A 22,995-nucleotide genomic window follows, 5' to 3' on the forward strand; every position below is an offset into this window, starting at 1 on the left:
GTAAAGGGAAGTGAAGGAGGACAGAAAAATAAATTCATTTGGACAACTAGCATTTACCTTTCATATTTGAATAGTGAAAAATAAGAATGTGATTTTCACTTCTTATAAAGATTCAGTGTGGGGTTTATTACTCCATGAAGTGCTACACTACAGAAACCGATTCTGAGAAAACAGAAACAGTTTCTGTAACTCAGGAATGTCACTGACTATCAGTATCCAGTAATTCAGTTAGGCTGCTCACAAGAGCAGGAGTTCTCTCTCTTATTCTGAAGTAACTTTTAAGGTGTCAGTGCAACCACCCACTCACATCCCATCCCCAGGTCAAACACATGCTGTGTGTTCAGTCAGCAAGGGCAAGAAAGCCTCCATTCCTCAACTTCTGGGCACTGACAAACTGGAAACCTGGCACTCCTGCACGAAGAGGATGGATGCTCCAGCGTACCTACTGGGAAAGTCAGCAAAGATGCACATTCTTTTCATATGAACATCAGCAAACTTGGAGATCATGGCCCAAGCCACCACCCCATAACCGTCTAAGAGCCAGATGTACCAAGGGGCATTCAGAGATCACATGCCACACATGTAGCTGGATTGCAGGGATGCAGAGACCTGGCAAAAGGGGATGCCCAGTCATGATTGAGACAAGTAAAGAATACTCAAAAGACCAGTGAATAACTTACTATGGCCATGACATAATGCAAGATTGTTAAGTTTACTAACTAGACACAGAATAAACCAACGATCCGCTTAAGCAGAACTGTGGGATGGTCTATGTATTTAATTGGAGAATCCAAAAGAACTGACAGTCTTATAATACAAAAAAAGACATTATATATACATTATACACACATGGAATAAGTCTATATATATCTATATAGATATATATAAATCAGTAAACTTGAATAGTGCCTTTACCATGAGCATCTTAAGGCATTCAAACATTTTACTACGACATTGACCCAATTTAGTATCTTTTTGCTTTGGCTGAAATAAAGCAAACAGATTTAAAGGTCTGATCTGAAACACCCACATCATCTGAAACAAAAGCCTAATAGTATCTTCAGTGACAACAGCATCATCTAAGAACCCACCCACTGCACTGCCTATCAGATGAATAATATTAAAAGGAGTCTAAATAAATCATTCCCACTCACAGCTTTGCAACAGCAGAAGATAATCAGTCTCAAAGAGACTTTCTAGCCATATATTCTATAGATTCTATTACAAATCAAGGATAGAAAAGATACAGCAAGAGGGCCTGCCCGAGGATAGAATGCCACTGAATATCAAATAGTATTTACAGTACAGTTATAGGATTATAGAACATTTTATAAATACAATTAATATGTATACAAGGGCACATAAAAGAGAAACTTGTTTTCATGCTTTACAAAGTAAAAGTAACCTCAACTAAAACTTACTGCAGAATTCCACAGCTGCTGGCTAGGAGCCTCTGTTCTCCACTGCCTATACAAACCAATCCCCATCATAGGTCACCAGTGAAACACCCATGTTTTAAGCAGCAACTATGAAGAATCTCAATAGACTCTGAATCTGTGTATGAAACATCAAGTTTCAAAACATGGGTATGGCAGAGCGTGCTGGAGAATTGTGACAACATTCATGTGTAACTAACTTTCTCAGAGGAGAACCTGGACCGTAACAAACTGCACTTTTTGCAAGGAAATATATAATACTGCAGCATATAGGTGGCAAAATTCAAACAAGGTACATTACAGCTTCTAATACATTATATTAGAAAATGCCAGAATCATCTACCAAATTCTAAAGATGAGCACTTCTTGTATTTGTTTAAAAAGGCAAAAGAGTATTTAGTATTTCAGTACTTGCACATGTCCTTAAAAGAATCAGTAATTTCCTTTAATAAAAGCAACTGGTTTCACTTTTGAGACAAATAGTGCTTTTACAGGACACTTTCCTATCCTTTTTAAAAATTAATTTTAAATTGCCTAAGATCAGTAATAGTATTTAACAGGAACACACCATTGTATAGTGCAGGCAGAGGAGAGATATACTAAGAAGAACGGCAATTTTAAGAGTCAGTTTAATGAATTGACATTATTTTCTCTGCACACTTCACAAATGGTGAGGCAGGCTTGATTAAATTACCTTTATCCAGTAATATATTATACTTTACTCCAAGACAAGTAGACCAGTTTTACTGGGATACTTACTGTGAGGGAGGATAATCTTTAAAGTTTATTTACATGAAAAGCAATCTTTTGTACATAATATATAAAATGGTGTAGTTATGCACGGCAGCCATTTTACAGTATTTAAGCTAAATGAAATTAATTTTAAAAGCTACTCTATTTCAACAGCTGTGGAAAAGGCAGAACAGGAATTGTTTTATTAAGCTGCAAATTCATTTTCATTATAGAAAGCAACTAACTACTTGTTTGAGAAAACAACTTCTCATAACCACCTTCTAACCATTATAAACACTTCACAGTAGAGGGGTGAACTTCCACAAACATTTTCTTCTGTGACAATGTTTAAGAAGTTTCCTCACTGCTAACCTGCTGCAGTTCCTCCATTATGTCAATATAAATCATTTTTGGACCACACTAGAAACTGGATCACTCAAATGACCACACTTACAGGAAAGGAAACTCCAAATGCTAACCAACAAGCACCTCCTCTGCTGATCCAGTATTGAGGACAGTACTACAGACAGTTGCACTGGCACAAAGAGAGACACTGGACTGGAGCACAGAAAGAGAACAAATGGCCATGAGCAAACAAACCAGCTTGGTGAGAAAAGTAAACTAGTAACTGATGCTTGCTGCAAGAACAGCTATGAACATCAGTTTCATGATGTTTAGACAGTTGCAATGCCAGTGCAATGGCACAAATAATAATTTAGGAAAGCAGTAATGCTTACACACATGTTATTATATTATCCATTGGAATTCAATTCCAAGGAAGAAGAAATGTTTCGAAAGACATGAACTTTACTAAAAATAGTGCATTTTTTTTTACCACTGTGTTAATTTTAGGAAAAAGAAGGATAGAGACAAAAACATAATTCTTTCTGCCTCTCAACTCTAACTCCTGGTCTTGTCTTGGTGAAGCTGCTTAGAGCGATGCTCCCATCCCTGCTCCATGTAACCTCAACAGGCTCAGTACCGTCCCACCATGAGACCCTAGGAGATACCTGATCATCTACTGCTGGAAATTATGCCAACAGTAATGCAGAAGGCAGCAGGCACAGCTCTAAGTTCCTAATTCTGTTCTGAACCAGGCTGTGAAAGAGCATTGAAACTGTACTGCCAGCTCAGACAGATCCCATGTACAGCCTTTCTCCTCACTGCCTGTGTAAGCAGGTGGAAAACTGTTCCAGCCAAGGGAAATGGGTCTCCACAACAAGTCTCAAAAGTCATAATTTATAATCTTTTCCCATTACTATCTCAAATTTATCATAAAGACACTATTCTAAAATTTATTTTTCAAACTAAAAATTCCACCTAAAGCAGCACTGTACACACTTTACAGTTTGGTTGTAGTCAGAAAATTAAACTAGATTTCAGAAAGTGTTGTTTCTAAAGCTTCTTTTCCTCTTACATCTATAGGAGAACTGATGACAGGAGACAAATTGCTTCCGAGTGAGCAGTCCTGCTTTGAGAGTACCACTCACATGCTACAGTGTTACTAATATCATCCAATTACTATTTAATAAAATACTAGTTCTAATGCTTTATCATCTTACGATCATACTATAGCCAGGACTGACACTTGTTTCAAAGCTGAGAACTAGGCCACTCCCACAGCAGCTGGAAACGTTTCACCAGATAGGTGGCTGTTTTTCCAACACTGTGAATAATAACTCTAAATACAGTGAGAAGTGAGGGTACAGCAGCCTTTTTTTTTTTTCTCTCCAGAAATGTATCAGAGAACTTTATTAGTGTAAAGTAGGTTTTATATTTGGTCAATGCATGGAAAAACTGTGATTAAAAATTCTGAAGCAGAGATTTGTTCTCTAAAATTATTCAATATATGTACAAATAGATACCAGGCATCATCTTAGGGAAAAGAAAAAAAAAAATCACTATTTCCTATTTTGAGTACTTAGAGTACAGCGGACCAATAACAATATTCAAGTGATACTTTTTTTACCTAACATCAAACCTCTTCTAAATTAAACAATTAACATTCCTGGAATAAATTAATTTTTGAGAAGGATTTCCCTGTATTCTGGGGAAACAAAATGTACAAAAAAGGGAAAGTGAAGACATAATTTTTTAGCGTTTAAAAAAAAGTGTGCATGTATTTACCCTAGCAATCTTCTTTCAATTCTCTTAAAGGAAGAGACTTTTCAAAAGCTATAGCTGCAAAATTGATTATTTCATTTTTGACCTTTATTCCTCTACTAAACATAAACCAGATCACGACTCTGAACTCCTCTACCTGCCTGTTCATCATCATCATCATCATCATCTGACTGCTGTTCTGAGTTTTGGGAACTACCATACTCATACTCAATCGGCTTTGGATTGTTGTATGGGTAGCCATTGTCATCAAAAAACCTTCGGAAGGTAAACTCATAAAAAGCATGTTCAGGATGTTTTCCATTTTTGTACCACCCATTAAGGGTATCATTTCTGTTCCCCTCCTTATCATCATCACTCCACAATTTATCTGGATCAACAGGATCAAAGTTTGATGTGTCCGTAGGATGAGCAATTTTGGGAATGTAGAAAGCAGACTGTCGCCGCAGATCGCTTGAAAAATCAATTGTTTTGAAAAATGGATGAGCTTTTATTTCATCTGCACCGTTTTTGCCTAAACGATCTTCTGGCCCTCGGCAGAGTTTAATAATAAGGTCGGAGGCCTCTGGAGTCAATTTAGCCTGAGGCGGAATATGAAGTGCAGTTTGCCAGTTGATAACCTTAAAAGCAAAAACATGTGTTATTTATTTATAATTTCATAAAAAGGAAACAACACATTAGAAAAACAAAATAAAACAAATGATCACAAAGAAATAATTCAATACGTCTAAGGTTTTTCACAGTAGAGGGGAAAACATGAAGCTGCTCTTTCAGAAACACAAGGAATGTTTTGTCTGGAAATCTGGCAAAATCCAGGTAAAGTTCATTCACATTCCAAATCTGAACTAGTCTGGTATGGACTACCCCTGCTATAAAATCCAGCACCTGGAACCTGAGATTAGGCACATGATTTACAATCCTAGAAAGGTGAGGGAGATGAATTATATGATGTACTGTAAAGACTAAGAGATTTCAAGTTTCAAAAAAAAATCAATACTGCACTACTTTTGAACCAACTGAATGCAATTTTGCAAAAATGACACCTGCAGAAGACTGCCTTGATGCTTTCACTGAAACAGCAGGGGCTCAGGAAGGAAAGGACCAAAGGCTCTGAGCTGACAGTAGCCCTGAGCAGGCAGTCATCTGCTGCTCCTCCACATTCCCATGCTAGGCACCTGCAGGTAAATCACCAAAGGAAATCCTCTGCAGGCAAGCAGGCATGGAAGCAAAGTGTTGCTAAAAGAACCCCCAGATACTGGAAGAGGAGAAGAAAAGAAAGTGGAAATAATAACTGAACAGATACAAAAAGTGAAAGGCTGAGATGTGACATGATTTTTAGTTGGCATGTTCACTGTATGACCAGATAAAATTATGAATGTGATTCTAGAAATTCCTTTATAAGTTAAGTGCACCTCCACAGTAACATAAAGTTTAAAATCTCCATAGTTTGTAACATGCTTGAATAGGCAGTGCTCTCAAACATCACCTTTGTTTCCATTACAAATTAGAAAGACTATGTAAACTTCAAGCCTTTTTAAGACTGTTAATACCAGACATTTAAAGTTACCTTCATTTGTGTTTCTAGTGGTGTTTGTGCCAGGAATGGAGGCTGCCCCACTAGCATCTCAAAGAGAATTACTCCAACACTCCACCAGTCACACAACTGTGTGTAACCTGAAATAAAGTTCAAATAAGGTAGTCAAGCCTTCGTATAATTTTAATCTTGAATTTCTAAGAATAAAAAACTTCACAAAAGAGTTCTCTTCAATACTTATGTAAGATTTCCATATTAACAACTATTTATTATTTGTTAAAATATCCTGTCCTTGGGAAAAGCGGCGGTGTAAGAAAGGTGAAGCAGAACACCCGAGTACCAGTTACTTCGCAACGAGACTGTGGTACAAAAATGCATTCATCACCTGTTCGTAACAACACTTCTGGTGCAATGTAGTTGGGTGTGCCCACCAGGGAATGGGCCAGGCAGCGCTGGTGCTGCCGCGCAGCCCTGCGCTCCAGCGGCTTCAGCCGATCCCCGCACCTGCAGTTCGCTGGGTCACCCCACTCGCTGCTGAAATCCATACTGTCCTGACGGGCATGATCACCTGCCATGGAGTGACAAGGATGGCAAAATCGAGGACGATTACTTTAGTTCTTATCTAATATGAAATTTTCTTTCTCTGTTAACATTTCGTGTTACAAGACAGAGTTTGTTTCAGTTTCAACACTCAACCTGGGAGTTAAAACAGAAATCAACATCAGGATGTTGATTTTTATTTATGATATAAAATACCAACCTCTGAGGACAATTTTTTTAAGCTACTTTTTGACATAACTATGAGAAAATACCAATCTCAACACTTCTCAAGATTTTTCTTAACATAACCACACTGGGGGTACAGGGTGTACATTATTTTTACACTTACATAAACATAAAACCTCTAACATTTAAATCATCAAAAAATAAAATCACATTTTAAATCTCTATCTTCTCACCAGACTGTGTAACAGTCTGGCCTAAGATATGTGATATTTTGATAAAAACCAATCAAAAGTAATTTAAAACTTGTTTTTGAAGGTATGTTTTTATTTTTGAAAACTAAAATCAAGTTATCAGATAATCTGTATTTTACCACTCTCAAAACTTCTCTTTTGCTCCAACTTCTTCTTCAGCTGTTGTTTCAAGTAATGAAGTAGAATTTTTAAAAGCCTACTTAAACCTTCTCATAAAGGAAACGGCACAGTCATCTTTCTATCATTTATCACTTAATTCCTTGTAAAGAATACTTGTACTTCTCTTACCGCTCTGGTAGTATTTTGAATCATGGGTCCATCGAAAACCAGTACAGAGCCCAAAGTCAGTCAATTTGATATGACCATCACGGTCTATCAAGATATTGTCAGGTTTAATATCTCTGTGGATGAAGCCCATTTTATGAACACTCTCAACTGCGCATGTCAGTTCTGCTGTGTAGAACCGTGCCAGATTTTCTGGGAAGACACCCATTCTAATTAGGAGACTCATCATATCACCTCCTGGAATGTAGTCCATTACAAAGTACAAATTGTCCTTATCTTGGAATGAATAGTACAGGCGAACCACCCATTCATTATCAGCTTCGGCAAGGATATCCCGCTCAGCTTTAACATGAGCAACTTGATTTCTAAGCAAGACATCTTTTTTCCTCAGAGTCTTTGTTGCATACAGAGCATTAGTATCCACTTTTCTTGCTAGGCAAACTTCTCCAAATGCACCAACTCCCAGGGTTTTAATTTTTACAAACATTGACTTGTCCATTTTAGCTCTTCTTAGCCGAATGTAATTTGACTCTTTCTGGCACAACATTTTCCTCATTTGATCCCGGGCTTCTGGTGACAATCCAACCTGTGCAGCAAACAGAGTTAAATCTGAAGAGTGAACAGTACTCTTAATTCTTCGTGATCTTCTCATAATTAATTACAAGGCTTAGGCAAAGCAAACCAAATACTTATATACAGGACAAGAAATAATACTTAAAGGGGTTTGGTTTTGTTTTAATTTACACATTAGGATTCTATGAAAACATATAGGAGTGATAAAAAACTGAAATGTGATCATTTTCAACAGCAAAATGCACAAGGTGCCATGCACCAGGAGGATCTTGAGAAGGGACTACTATATTCTTAAGAAATGTAATTTACAAATTACTGATAAAAACCACTGCAAATAATACTATCTGAGTAACAGTGTGCATCAGCTCTCTCCCCAATTCTCTTTACAGGGTTAAAGAAAGCCAAGACATGTCTAGGAGCTGTAAGTTGCTGAGGGCTAAGGAGCTGCCACAGGAAAGACAGACTAGCTGGAGCAGAAGTCACTGAACTGACCATGCTCTAGAATTCCAGCTGCAGGAGGGAGTATGCATTCCTTCTCACTCTCACACTTCCACATGTAGCTACCCAAAACAGATCCTACTGGCACTGCTTCCTACTGCCTGCCCACACCAAGCCAGTGCCTCCACCACAAGCCTGGGCCTGATATTCCCTCTTATCACACAACCCACCCCTTTCTAACAGGACTTTGCTCACACTCTCACCACTGCTCTCCACTCTACATACCAAGCAGCTGAGCAGAGTACTTTCTTTTGAAGTGGCTTGCTCCTCCCCACAGTATCTTTTCTTGGCTCCCATCTGTGTACAAATCCCTATCTTGACTGAACATCCCTGGTGTTCCAGCCAATGCCACCAATATTCTGACAGCTGAAACACTCACAGGCCACATGCAACTCATCACCTACAGTGTGGACACCCTTATCCACAAGAACCACATTGATCATTCTCATCGTACCCCAACATGGGTGCTTCCTGGTGTATTTTTGCTGGTTTCAATTCCCTTAGAGTCCCATTCAATTTTGGTGCCATTTTTCTTGGCAAATTTCATGGCCTGGAAATAGAATAACCCTTCTTTTTTTGTTTTAATGTGAATACAATCTGTCTTCAATTTTCTGTATTTTTTCTCTGTGACACTATCCCCACACAGCTTGATGTTCAGTCCTGCTTTTCTGACAGCACTTTCAAATTACTATATGCTCCCTTTCTCACAGCATCTCAATTATTTTATCTGCCTACCTGGCTTGAAATCACCATCCCACAGCAATGATTTCCAAGTTCAACCTGTAGCACATTTCCTTATTTTTTAATGGACATGTTGATCATAAACTCAAACATGGCCACACTGAATCCCTGCAAACATCACAACTGTACTCAAGCACTATTCTAAAAGCTTTCCATTTCTTATTGTCACATCATAGCAATTCTTGATACTAAATCTTGCTGCTTCCATATCTTTAAAGCTTAAATATCTGAGATACTGTCTGCACAGCAGTACTCAGGACCATCAATAGGACTAAGTAACTAAGTCTAGACCTGTATAGACTGTATGTTAATAGACAACTTCGGCCTTGCCTGACTTCCAAGATAACTTGAAACAAAATATAATAGATGTGACTGAGAAAAAAAGGTGAGAGAAAGTATCAGTTAGATATCATTCAGTATCTTAAAAATGCTTTTACAAGTTACTATATGTCACCTAGTAAGGAAAATAGCGTTAGAACACAGTAAATTTCTTATAGGCATCATAGCAAAAATGGATCTAAAGGAGATGCAATTAGGAAAATGCATACAAAATGCAAACAAACTTCACAAGGAATACAAATTTGGTAACACTTAAATGGAGAAGGCTGTCTCAAATTTGTAGACAAAATTTTTTGTGGACCTCAGGCAGTAGTTAGGACTGGGTAGCAGTAGATTCAAGACTGGTGTGGGAAATAGGTTCAACTACCTATTCTGAACCAAAAAATTGTCTTACTGTGGGAATATCTGTGTACTGTATTCCAAGACAGAAACATCTTAATTTTTCTGTGAATGAACAGGCTTAAGGCACACTTCAACGGAGAAGGAAGGATTTTTTAAAGACTTACAAATGTCAAGAAGACAACTGAAGACCTGTTCAAATAATGGTGGGGTCACCTTCTCAAAGCCCACCTGAACCCTAAAGTCTGCCTCAGTACAGACCAACTTGCCACAACCTGAACTTCACCCATTATTGACAAAGGTAGCAATGAATAAAACATAGATGGCAACAATCCCCTAGGAATGAGACTCAATACAGTAATTAATCACTGCAGGACATACAGAGAAGAGTCTCTAAAACCCTCGTAGCTTTGCTTTCTTCTACTTGCTCTCTATCTCTTGCATGCTAACAGTTTTATTGTAAAAGACTAGCCCAAGTACTGCAATTTGTCATCTCTTCCCTCAATCCACCTTCATTTTTCCCTATGTCATCCACTAAACCAAATGCTAATGACAAACCTTCTCTCTGAATTGCTGTATTTTCCCTAGAACTCTCCTTAGCTTCAGCATTTACCAAAAATTAACAAGCTGTCAGCTGCCCAAACTTTTCTGCATATATATATCTCTGATTATTTCTACAAAAATGCCAGACACCAGAGTGTTGCTCCTCACTTGCTCTCTATCATCACACAATTTGCTCTCGTTTTGCTCCTTCCTCATCTCGCTCTGCCTTAAAGGATGACTTCAGTTTCTCTTTGCAAGAAAGACACCTATTATAACTCTTGGCCAAATTCACACATCTAAAGCAAACGTTTTTGAGACTACTAGGAAACCTGACAGCATAGAAATATGTCACATGTTAGAAATACAGCATCCTGTGAAAGTAGGTATTGTCATAGGGAGGCATTCTGGGATTTTTTTCTTCCAAAATTCAAAGGGGAGAAAAGAAGGAATTCAAAACTTGCTTAATCTTCTTAAAACTTTCTGAAAATAAACAATGAGTGCGTTTTCCTTTCTCCTCCTCATGAAGACCCAAAATACACTTTATTGTTGTGGCATTCCTCTCCTATGCGCTTATGAAAAAGGAGAGGTCTGCTGAAGCATAATATCCCATCTTCCACCCTTCAGCCTGTAATTAACATCCCAGCTTTAAATCTAGCATAACTATTAAAAATCTAGCATAAACATTATAAACATTATAAAATACCCCCACTTAAGGGGCTTTAAATGCACAAGAAAAATATCAAGAAAAGTTGTATCAGTGCTTTCATATAAGTAATAGCTATTCTGAGATACTACAGAACACAACACAGTAAGAAGGGAAAGTGAAGTTTGCAAATCAACATTAATTGTAATCTTACATTTAAGTATTCAAAAATAGCCAAAATAAATTCATGCGTAATTTTGATGCAGGATTGCATGCAAAGCCCTCTAAAAAGGGATCATGCTATTCTTAAGAAACACTGTTGCTTCAGAATCTTACTTGTCTACACAGGGATGGAGGCTACAGTGTTCAGGAAAGCTTCCCGCACCTTAACAGTTTAAATCAGCTGTTAGTGAAGTGAAAAAGGAAAGAGAGAAGACTAAGAATAAAGATCTAGTAAGAGTTCCAGGATGAAATCTTGCTAATATTTACATATTCGTGATTAAACAAACACTAACAAAAGACTACAGCTTACAGTAAGAATTTTCAGAGTAAGAAAACACAGATTTAAAAAACAGCATGTCAAGAAAGTGGCATAAGCCAAATACATCCTCTCATAGAATAAATAAAAAGGTATATCATACTTATGTCAAACTTTCAACTACAATTGTTAAGAAATATATATATATGTGACACATCTCAATTTCACCTTTCTGTAAATCTTCGTTTCACTACTTCTCAGTATTTTCTCTTTTGAAATGACATATGCCTATGTCAGCTCCAGTTTTTACCCTTTTGATTTGGTTTAATAGAATGCTGAAATACCAGAAATAGACCACTGACTCCATGCAGGCAGAAAACAGTTGATTTCACATGTATTTGTTTCATAATTATGCCCTTCAATTGCTCTTGTTTAAACAGATACATTTACAGCATGGATTACAAAATAATTACACAAAAAATAGCATGTCTCTTTCACTCTTAAAAAAAACCCCCGAATAACCTTTAAATTTTTTTTTTTTTAACTTAAAAAAATTATCCCTACTGGTAACAAACTGCAGAATGTAAAAAATATCACTGGGTGACTATATTAGTGCACTAACCAGCCTGCCACTTGTCACCATTTTGCTTGTATCTGCACTATGCATTTAAAAAAAAAAAGAAACATTTTTTAAAACCATTAAAATATTGCATATAACTCAAAAATCAGGATTAAATAGAACCCATAACAAAAAGCTATGAGTCATGTAGCTACATCTCAGTTCATGCAACAATTATTCTGCTTCTGCTGCCTTACTGTATGTAGGCCATACAAATTACATTTAGACGTGCAAAAAACTTAATTGAAAATCAATTTCTAAGAAGAAAATTAAATAGGTAAACAAGACAAGGAAGTAACTTGCCACATGAATACTACGATTAAAAATAGACTTCAATACCACAGTGTACCAAAATGTTCTACTTATCTGTGCTATTTAATTCTACAATTAAGACATATCTCATAAAATTAATACAGGAACAGTTTAGCCATAGATTTAGAAAGAAGGAAGAGTTTACCCGCATCATTTCATTCTCTAGCTGTTTTTTCCGATGCAAACGCTGCTGATGTGACTTGAGTATATTCTCCACATGCTGTTCCATGAAGAATTTAAAGGCTTGAGGGGAATAACTTTGAATGCGCGACTCTCTTCTTTCCTCATCTTTCTTGTTTTTTCTAACAGGAACAGGTGAGGTTGTAATTTGTTTCTTTTCTTTATCTGTTGAATCAACACATTCGTAATTCTTTTCATTCTCATCCTCCCTGGATAAAGGAGGTGGCTCCTCCTTGTTGAGCTTGGGTCCTGCCTCATACAGATTGACAGAAGGATTCTGATGTAACAAGTGTTTCGGGTAAGGTGGTGGGGGACCCTGGTAATTTGGAGCCTCCGCAACAGGAGACATAACTGCCATGTTTGTAGAGGGACTGTCGGAGAAGGGAATGGTCTGAACAGTCTGCACGGGCTGTGGCATCCAAGAAGGGTGAGTGGGTGCCAAGGCAGTCTGCAGCTCTGGTTTCAACACTCGCATGCTTTTCACTGGTTGCTGAATGGGAGCTGGCGTTATGGCTGTCACTGTGGTGGCTGAAGGCTGGGAGCTGCCAGAGTGACTCTGCCTGCTGCCGTGATGATTGTTGAAAGAGTTTGACCGCATGGGAACACTGGGCTGCCATGTAGGCATGTCGTGCCCATTGCCCGGCGATGACTGCGGCTGCACAGGAGAAGGCTGTGACCAGGACGCAGGTATTCCAGCTACATTTGTGTTGTAAAGTTCAAGGTTGTGACTATTTCTGTTTGGCACCATTATTGCCTGAGGAAGATTCCCGTTGGTGTATGCTGAAGGAGGAGCAGATCCTCCTGCCTGCATCTGTAGTGCTGTGGGACTCTGCCTGTTAGTTGGATTCATTGGGTATGGGGGTGGCTGGCGACTCACTGAATTCCCGGACACCACATTCTGGTGAACTATGAATTCTGCCTGACAATTGCCATTTTGCATTCCAGCTCTTCCTGAGGGAAAACTAAACTTGCTGTTGGCAGAACTCTGCATGATTATTGGTTGCCTGCCAATGGGGACAGCACTCATGCCTCTCTGACCCTGTGTGGATGAATTCATAGGAGGAGGATTCATAGGTGGAGGTGGATAACCATCCTGCCACGCTCCTGGTGGCACTGGAGAAATACGGGAGATCACATATTCCATGTTTCCAGAGTACCGCTTTGTTTGAGAATTTGGCTCCCAGGAAGGAGGTGGAGGAGTAGTTCCCCTTGGAGGGGGTGTCTGCCCCCGAGGAGGTGGAGGAGGAGGAGTGACACTCCTTATCTGTGGTAGAGGTGGGGGATTCACTCTTTGTCCATTGCCAGGATGAGCCTGAGCAAATGCCGCAATGCCGGATCCAGATAACGGCCTTCCTACATCAGGCTGGGAGCTGGGACTTTCTGAGCGATAAACAACCCCCTCTCCCAGGGAAGGGCCGTGCCGCTGAGGAACCAAGGACTCCTTAGAACCCTTCCAGCTCTGCTTGCGGTTAACTGGCTGCTGGACAGCCCCTGCTTCCACGAGAAGAAAACACAGCATTTACATTATTAGAACTTATTCCTATTTACTGCTTTGAATATTTCGTTCTGCATTAATTACTACAGAAACAGGACTTGAATTCTCTGACACAATATAATCCACTGTACTTCACATGAAAACTTTCTCTAGTAATACACAGCACTGCATGGTAATAGACTCAGTGCACATATAAGAGAAAAAAAAAATTGAAACTATATAATACTAGAAAGTAATTTTTTAGAAATCACCCTCCTGAAAATACATTTTGTTTCAGTAAAAATGCAAAACTTAATTGAAAAAATGGTAATATGCAGAATTATTAGGCACACAACATATTTTTAATCACATGTACAAGAAATTCTCAGAATGTCCAGCACAAATGCAAAAAAAGTAACAGCATGGAAAAAAATGTTATGTTGCTATCCCTTCCAGTTAACACTTGCAAAACACTGAGCGCTCTTAAACTATTATAAATTTAACTGAATGCCGTAAAATCAAGGCTTGCACACTTGTATGCATACAGATCATCCAGACTTGTTATATTCCCTGTATGCAGAATTTGACTAACTACTTCAATTTTAAAAGTTGTGGTTTTTTTGAGTAAAAGTGTTATAGATAGAGAGGCAAGAATTAAAACTGTACAAATTCAAAACTTACAGAGCAAAACCCTGTTAGATATTTACTTCACAGATGCTATTTTGCATCATATAAACAAAATATACAAGGAACTGATAGTGCAAGCAGTCTTACTGTGGTTTTTACAATGTTAACACTAAGATATGTCTAAACACATACAGTAGTCTAGCTGCTGAAAATCACTCTATCCTCACTAAAAAAATGTGTTAATTACTATATTTCTGCAAGTAACAATGAAATTTTGTCTAAATGGTGGAATTTACCTATGAACTTCACACAAGCACCAACTAATCCTGCTTGACAGACTAAAGAAAAATAACACTATTCTTTGCTACTCCTGACTAATTTTTTCTCCTACCTATACTGCTAATTTAAAATCTAACTCCAGTGCTAGCAGCTCAGCACCCAACTTTAGTCAAATAAAAGTTCAGTATTTCTGATGCATTTTAAAGTTACCCTTTGTTTTGGTGTATGCTACTGAAAAGAAGACATCAAGTTGCATTAAAAATGTGGTAGTATCTGTTAAGAAAGAAATAATAGCAAGAGGCAAAATTCTGACTCTGCTAGTAAAGACATAGTCTGTCCTCTAACGCCTCTAAGAACATGAAGCCTGCCTTAAAAACTATACAAACAAAACCTGGAACCAAGCAGGAAATTAAGCTGAGAGGGATCCTGAAACGTAACATCCTAAAATACAAATATAGTTGTATGACATATAAATACACACACATATATATACAAAAATACACATACAGAGCGCTGTTGTGTGGGAGTGTGTGTGAAGTGAGACAAAAAATTAAAACAAGAATTCAGCATTTATTTCTAAATGGCACCTGACACAGAACAAAATACAGGCACCACATCAACAAGGGACAAGAATTATCAAAACGAGATCTGAACGCCATTCCTTGTATAAAATATTTATGCACAGTAATAAAACCATGCAGTTATAAAACAATGCTTAAGAAATTCATGTAAAATGGACCTAACTTTCGGAAGGATTACGTTAGATGTTAAAAATGCTGTTTTTAAAAGCAAAAATCCTGTATCTCAGCATCTGTGTTCCACTGTAAGCACGTGAAGGCAAAATTTACTATGTTCTATTTATCTCCTATAAGAATACACTCAGTGAGTTACTGTGTCACCATGGAGACACCTACCTGGTGGCTTCATACCTGCGTTTACAGGTCTTGCTGCTGCTGCAACCATCTGCTCCCGGCGAGGATCCTGGTAGCTCATTTTACTTATAAATTCAATGGCAGCTTCTATACTACGGTTGTTCGTTTGTCTAAGAGCTTGTACAACCATATCCTAAAGAGAAAATTATATACAAAAATAATTTACAAGAAAATCACAGAAAATACCAAAAAATCATGGTTATTTAGCCAAATATCCTCCACTAATTTTACCAAAGTACAAAGTATCAATTTCTCTCAATTGTTTTAAAACGAATTTTAAAATGTCTTCTCCAGAAGAGATCATGCAAAACAGTACAGCAGTCTCAATGTTCAGGAAAAAAGTTAACTTGTTGAAGCACTGTAGTTTGATGTGAATCATGTCATCTTGCTATTCATACAACAGCTTAGTCATACAAGCATTTTTTACTGCAGTGCATTACCCAGCTAACAGGTTACATGATGACCAGACATCCCTTCCAACCCAAGTTATTCTACAAAAGATATAAATAAATATAGATAGCCTAATGTGAAATTTGGATCTTTTTAGTTCAAAAATTCCTCCTGATGAATACAACATTACCAGCAGAAACTCTTTATTACTTCTGTCGTAGATTTAGGCTCTGTGTTCTTAGAGATCCAAACGCAAGTTTTGATCTGATGGACAAGCCCATCTCAGTCAATGGAAAATGTATTATGGGCCAGTGGCTTTTCCACTGACTTGAAAGAAATAAGGTCAAGCAACTGAGGCAGAATTCCAGAGATGATGCTCTCCCATTTATATTGAATGAGATCTGTACAGCTGACCCAACAATTTTGAGACAAATCAACAGCATAGCTCCCTATAGCTAAAGCACACTCTTTTTAATGATTTGTTATGGCCATATTTTGCAGCATCAAAGCAATCACTTCAGTTCACAGGATGTTTGAACTGTTAGGCAAACTACAAACATATGACAGCATTCACCTCCTACTCAAAACAATAGGACACCAAAGAGGGCACAGAAGGGAAGCTGTCAGTACCAACTTCAAATTCAAAGCCACATTTCTACTTTCATCATTTTTAACACTCAAACACACAAAATTACATAAAACCTTCAGAAACAGTAATTATATTAAGTGAACAAAGCAGAACCTTAAAAAAGGATTTTAAAATTAAAAAAAACCCATACAGTAAAGTTGTTGCAATCTTTACAGACCAGCTGATACAATAAAAAGCAGATACAGTATTTTCAGCTCAAAAATTTGGTTACCTATGTGATATGAAGTATTCAATGCCTTAAAGAGTTATCACTTTACGCAGAACATATGTACTTACACCATAGTAAGCAAACAAGATTTTCCATAAGCTATTTAGGATAAAAAAACCCCAAACACAATGAACATCATTGTACCCTGATTATTATACACACACACACACATATATATATATAAAAAACTATCTATATACACACATCTGATATCTATCTGTTCCACTTTAACCATTAATTCTACCTACTACCTGAGGGATGGGGGGAAATAACAAGAATGTTTGTTATATTTAATTTGGAAAAAAAAAAAAAAAATTCAATACGTTTTGAAACTTCCCAACCAAGAAAAATGCTTTCCTCCTTCAGCTGTATCTGTTCCTAGTGGCATATGTGGATGAGTGCCATATGGGTTTTTGTGGTGACACAACTGCAGGTTAACACATGGCAGAAAGGACTTATGCTGGCACTGTGCTTGAAAAAAGCCCCATATAATCACAAGTGTCATGGGAATTCGCAGTTGTATCCAAGAACAAACGGCAGGAGCAAAAGGCTTCAAGATACGAAGGATCCAACAAAAATACCAACTTAAGACACCTTTCTAGTTTATTATCCAGCCACGTACCAAAAACTTCAGTTTGCAAAACCAGCTGCAGGTTCAATCTGTAAAAATGGACCTGCGAACCAATCTACTTTGAAAAAACAAATGCTAAGGGAAAGCCAGCTGGTAGTTTTGGAGAAGCTCACTCTTGGTAGAGGTAGATCTCTCTGTAAATACCAAAAGCATCACAGACAGCAGAACTCATGAGCTGGTCACTACTGCAAGCAGTGCATGCCTGTAAAGTTAATCCCTGTTCTGGTACTGTGCCTTTTTCCTTTGGAAAGATGAGTGGTTTGTTAGCTCTTTTGTAAACCTGTTTTGTACCCAGGTTTACAAAGAAGGCATGAAAACAAACGTGATTTACTTTGACGTGCAGGTCCTGGTATAAACACAGGAGCTGTAAGTGTATTCCTTTTTCATTCCTGGAAACCACATTTCAGATTAATTTCCAAAATAATTGGTATTGCCTTTCAATTTAGAACAGCCATATTGTATCTACCTATTTTAATTGAGCACAATCCAAAATTGCTATGAGTATCAGAGGCAAAATCCATGTTATAGAGAGTCCAGTCCTCTCTGCCTAAAATTATATAAATAATTAAAACAACCTACCACATAAGAACAACCTGGACAAGATGTTTAAAAAAAACAAAGCCAAGTCTCTCTAAATCCTTCTAGTCCTCTTCTACATCCCCCACTATTACTGGTTTCATGTCCTAATCAGAAGCCTACCAGATTTTGAAGGAGCTTTTTGCTTATCATGCTGTTCAAACATTCCCTCACCAACACCCCCTCCAACATGCACTAATAGTTTATAGCTAGCAGAACACCAAATCTTCAAAATAATACACTTCACCTCATCAAAGCCAGCAGCTTGTAAGTCTTGCAGCATTTGTCGATTAACTTCTGATGTTCCTTTGACAGCTGAGGTTGCTTCATTTGCAAAAGGCAGAAGTGAGTTTCTTATCTCCTGCAAAACTTTATGATATGTTACAAATTTGGGGGGATTTCGGCCTTGTCTAGGATCTTCAGATAACATTTTGCCCATGCTGTGATCAGCTTTAGCAGCATCTGAGGGTTTAGGCAAATTCCTGAGGCTCTCTCGTATTTCCTGTAGCATCTGCTGGCTGCTGCCAGTATAGCTACTGGCAGGAAAAGTTTTAGGCCTCATTTGTCTATAACCTTCTGGCTTCTCACTTCTCTTCATGAAAACATGTATATATGCAACCTCCACCAAGGACTCGCGCACACCAGAATTCAAGGAAGACTGGCTGATGTCAGAACTTGTGAAAGCAGTGGCTGTTCACCGTGAAAACTTGGTTCTTGTAGCGCTGGAGTTTGTCACAAGCCAAAACTGCTATTCTGTTAACAAAACCAAACCAAAAAAAAAAAAATCACATTAAACAGAGCAGTAAAATAATTCACAATGTAGCACTGGTGGCAGTGAAATGTTCACATGCAGTTCTGCCTTCACAGACACTAAAAGCATGCTAAACAAATTCTTCAGGCAGTCTTTACCTAATTTACAAACTACGTTGGGTTTTTAACTGTCTGTTAACAACAAATGTTTTAGGTGCCTCAAGTCTAAACAGTCCTGAATTGCAAAGGATGTGGACAGAGTGGAAAGCAACTCCTCTGTGTGGCAGAAAAAGCTTTCAAGAGCTGACGTGAACCACTGGTTTGTGCTACCCAAGCACTGCTTCCTTTCCTCCCCTCTCTCCTGTGTCCACTTGTCACCCACGTTCTCTCCATCAACACCTTTACAGCCAGAAGAGCCAACTCTACTACCCAGTTAGCCAGGATATGGGCCAAATAACCTCGCTGTTCAATGATTCTGACATCAAGCTCCACAAAAAGAGGGAAGTGAGAAGTAGATCAGTAAGAGCATGTAATTACAGTGATTTTATCCATTCTCTAGCAGTCACATATGTAAAAAGTAAACACTTGCCTAGCTCATCACATACAACTTTATGATTTCTTGTACCATCTGCCACTTGAATCTCTTTAAGGGTTCAGATTCAGAGGCTGTCACAGTCTCTTAGCTCAAGTCTCCTTGAACCAGTCTTTGTCAATGGTTAATTAATTTTAAAATTTATTTTACACAAGGGAAGATGAGAGCAGGAAGAGAATCAAAGAAAATTTAATCAGTTTTTTTTTTTTACTGTAAAATTGTTCACCAACTCAAGCATCAAATTCGCTGAGAGCATAGCTATGACATTTGGTAAGGGAAACGGAATTTTCTGCCAAAAGCCAAATAAAAAACGTTTGCATTTTGAAGGCGCTGACTCATCAGGGAAAGAGCCCTGTGTCTGCAGAGAACTCAAATCTCTGTGTCCAGGCTGGGCATTAGTACTGCAACTGCCATGGCAAAGAATAAAGCAACCACAGTGAAACACTGAAGAAATTGGAGAGCATTTGCCTCTTTAGAATACCATGAAATAAAACTTTTTCAGTCTCTACTGCTTCACAGAAGAAGCTCGGTTACTAAGACAGTGCAAGATAAATTAAATGTTTCAGCACTGTCTTTCCCTCACAGGCAATAAAAATGGTGAAGCTCAACTAACATTGTTCCTTTACTACTGTGTTGCTAAGTGCTTCTCATATTAGACATAAATTAAACAAGTATCTAAATTTTACAGTCTACAAAAAAGTCACTCTTTCTTCATTCAGGTTTCACTTCTATAATACTCGCACTGCCACAAACCAATTAGTGACTCGGCAATTGAGGAAGAATATGACAAGTTAATAGGAAAAAGAACTCTCTAAAACACATGGAAATTATATGAAAGAAATACTTGTGCTACCTGAACAAAACCTGAAAGCTGGGAAGTAATACATAAATGAGGACTGCGAAAAGAAACACAAAGGACATCCACTTAATCCCATTCTCCTAGGAAAACCATTTTAGAAATAACAGAATTTCCCTTAGAAACTATCTAAATCTTAATGGGTATAACTGCACCCACAAGCTTTCTTTGCACTGTGATAGGCTTGAAACCTTAAATGAGTGTAGTTGGGTAGTTATATATATTTTTTAATGCAGTCTGATAGCATGTAATTCTTCAGTGCTCACTGAATAAGAAAAAGATCATCACACATAAGAGTGCATTTTAATAGTTAACAGTGAAATTTTGCTCAAAGTATTAAGAAATCCAGAAATCAACAGAAAGTACAGCATGAGAGCAATAAAATGTAATTTAATTTTGGCCACTTTCAAAATAATTTTCCAAACATGCCATATTTAAGACCACATCGAAAATACTTTGTGGAAAACTTTTTCCAAAGAAAATAAAGCGAAAACTTGACAAAATACCCATAAGCTTTTAACAAATTCCAAAGGCCTGGAATTCAGCAGAAAACAAGGGGTTTGTACCTACATATTTTACAAATTGCATCTCATATTTCAGTATTTGCTTTACGGTTACCTCAGGTAGCTGAGATAGACAAATCTAACACCCCTAAAATAAATCAAAGTTAAATTAACAGGACACTTAAATCATAAATCAGGAGCAATCTTGGAAAATAAAGCTGCACTCTCCCTTCAATTTTTAGCAGCAGCTTAGGTTTAGAAGTGTAAACCAGCCACTCCACTGATCTCCCACCACTTACAAAGACAGCACAACTGTTTGTAAGGCCAAACAGCACGAACCAAGCTAAGGAACTTACCCAAATAAATAACTTTTTTTGGTGGGTTGTTCCTTTTGGCAGCATTTAATTCTCGGAAAACAAATCTAATTAGTCCTCCAGAAAGCAGGAACTACTACAGTTCACCTTGCTTTATACATGAATCTCAAAATTGTCACCTCTACTTAAGAGACATTTGCACACATTTTAAAGGAAGAAAGTGTTGACTGCTGAGTAAGAAATGTATCTCAATTTTGTACTTCTAACTAGCAAACACCAACTGTATCCAAGGGAACTGATGTCTATTCCCCCTTGTAGTTTTGTGTCCTTTAATGATCTGTTTGTTAATGCAGCTGTTTCTGCTGATTAAATTCTCTTCTCTAAAGGAGTTGAATAAAATAATCTTTTACTTCCTTTCAAAATCTGGGAATACAGTATTTTCTTCTACAGGTCAAACTGTAAGGGAAAAAAACCCACCTTGTCTTTTTAACATTATAATCATGAAAGATTGGACTTACATAAATAAGTGCTTGAATGAAAACTCAGAAGTGTTCAAGGCCAGGCTGGATGAGGCTTGGTGCAACCTGGTCTAGTGGGAAGTGTTCCTGCCCATGGCAGGAGGTTGGAACCAGATGATCTCTCAGGTCCCTTAAAACCCAAACCAGTCTGTGATTCTCTGAAGGGCAACACACAACTGTCAATGAATCCCACGATTTTCTGAGGAAAAAAATACAGAGCTTTGTAACGTAACTCTAATATTCCTTATAAAAATACTTTCAATGCTCGTATTTCCAACTGAGTACTGAGCATCACATATAAATCTATTTATGTACCCTCTGTCATGTACTTATTCTAACAGCTTATTTTACACATAAACAGAATGCTTCACTGCTAGGGATAAAGAAAGTAACAGAGACTTTGCAAATCCTAAAATTAAGTTTGTAGGGACTTGGTTCAGACCAACTAAAGGAAGCTCTTCTGTCAGGTAACAAGTCATTGAGCTGCAACAGCAATTTCCCAAAGGATGCATTTCCAATGCTAAAAGTTTCCATAGGATGAGGAGAAAAATGGACCCTGAAATTAGCACATAGAACTACATACGGTCAGAGAAGCAAGAGCTGGAAAGAACCGGAGGCCAGCTGAACACTAGGAACATTGTGCATTCACTCGGTTTGTTTCCATTCTTACGCTCTGCTATGTCCTTTAGCAGGATACAGCTCTTCTACGTACGCATGTATTCCCGGGAGCAGCAGGACTTATTTCAGGCGCACCTCGGAGCGAGCTTCACGGCTAAGAACAGCACGCCAGCCTCCGAGCACCAAAAACCCCACTGCGCTGGCTCAGGCCGGCACCGAATCCTGCAGGACAGCAGGACCCAGCCTCCCAAGGACCACGCAGGCCAGAAGGGTTCCACCGCCGGGAGGAGTATCCCGAACGCGCCCCACTGGGACACCTGCGCTTCTGTCGCCCCGCCGGCCCGAGGCGTGACCTGAGTTCGCTCCTGCCACGGCCGCGTCCCGCAGAGGGCCCAGGACCGCCGGGCCGAGCCGGACCGGGCCCGTTACCGCCCGACCCCCCTGCGGCCCCCGCACGGCGAACTCTACCTGCGGCGAGAAGGCGGCGATAACGCCCCGGGCGCTCTGAGCTCGGCCCCGCCCGCGCGGCGCCGACCGGCCGCGGGTCTTCCCTCCCTTCCTTCCTTCTTCCCTCCCTCCGCCCCTCGGCGATGCCGCCAGCGCCCGCTCGGTCCCTCCGCCAGCGCCCGCCGCCGCCTCGGGCCGCTCAGTTCGGCGCCGCCATTTTGTCGGTGTCCCCGCCGCGGAGCCGCCCGGATATGGGCAGATCCCGGCCTGCCTCGCGCGGC

At 38.8% G+C, this 22,995-nt stretch overlaps 1 protein-coding gene across 5 annotated transcripts; it reads right to left on the reverse strand.

Annotated features, from left to right (window-relative positions):
- Positions 1-747: 747 nt before the first annotated feature.
- Positions 748-22,823, reverse strand: LATS1 (large tumor suppressor kinase 1). Of its 5 annotated transcripts, none has more exons than XM_042016625.1 (9): positions 22,736-22,823; positions 21,650-21,848; positions 18,364-18,869; positions 15,660-15,795; positions 12,316-13,841; positions 7,089-7,671; positions 6,209-6,391; positions 5,857-5,963; positions 748-4,909 (listed from the first exon to the last, which is right to left on the reverse strand). In XM_042016625.1, the coding sequence occupies exons 3-9, from the start codon at positions 18,712-18,714 to the stop codon at positions 4,391-4,393; spliced, it is 3,405 nt and encodes a 1,134-aa protein (XP_041872559.1). In that variant the 5' UTR covers positions 18,715-18,869; positions 21,650-21,848; positions 22,736-22,823; the 3' UTR covers positions 748-4,390. The 5 variants fall into 5 exon arrangements, with proteins under 5 accessions (XP_041872559.1, XP_041872558.1, XP_041872557.1 ...); XM_042016624.1 differs by having other exon boundaries at positions 12,316-13,844; XM_042016623.1 differs by having other exon boundaries at positions 15,645-15,795.
- Between the last annotated feature and the right edge of the window lie 172 nt (positions 22,824-22,995).

This window comes from Corvus kubaryi, unplaced genomic scaffold (genome assembly GCF_017639235.1).
Source record: "Corvus kubaryi isolate FWS band 111438036 unplaced genomic scaffold, C.kubaryi_AGA036_p1.0 split3-73, whole genome shotgun sequence".
In the NCBI taxonomy this organism is placed as follows: domain Eukaryota; kingdom Metazoa; phylum Chordata; class Aves; order Passeriformes; family Corvidae; genus Corvus; species Corvus kubaryi.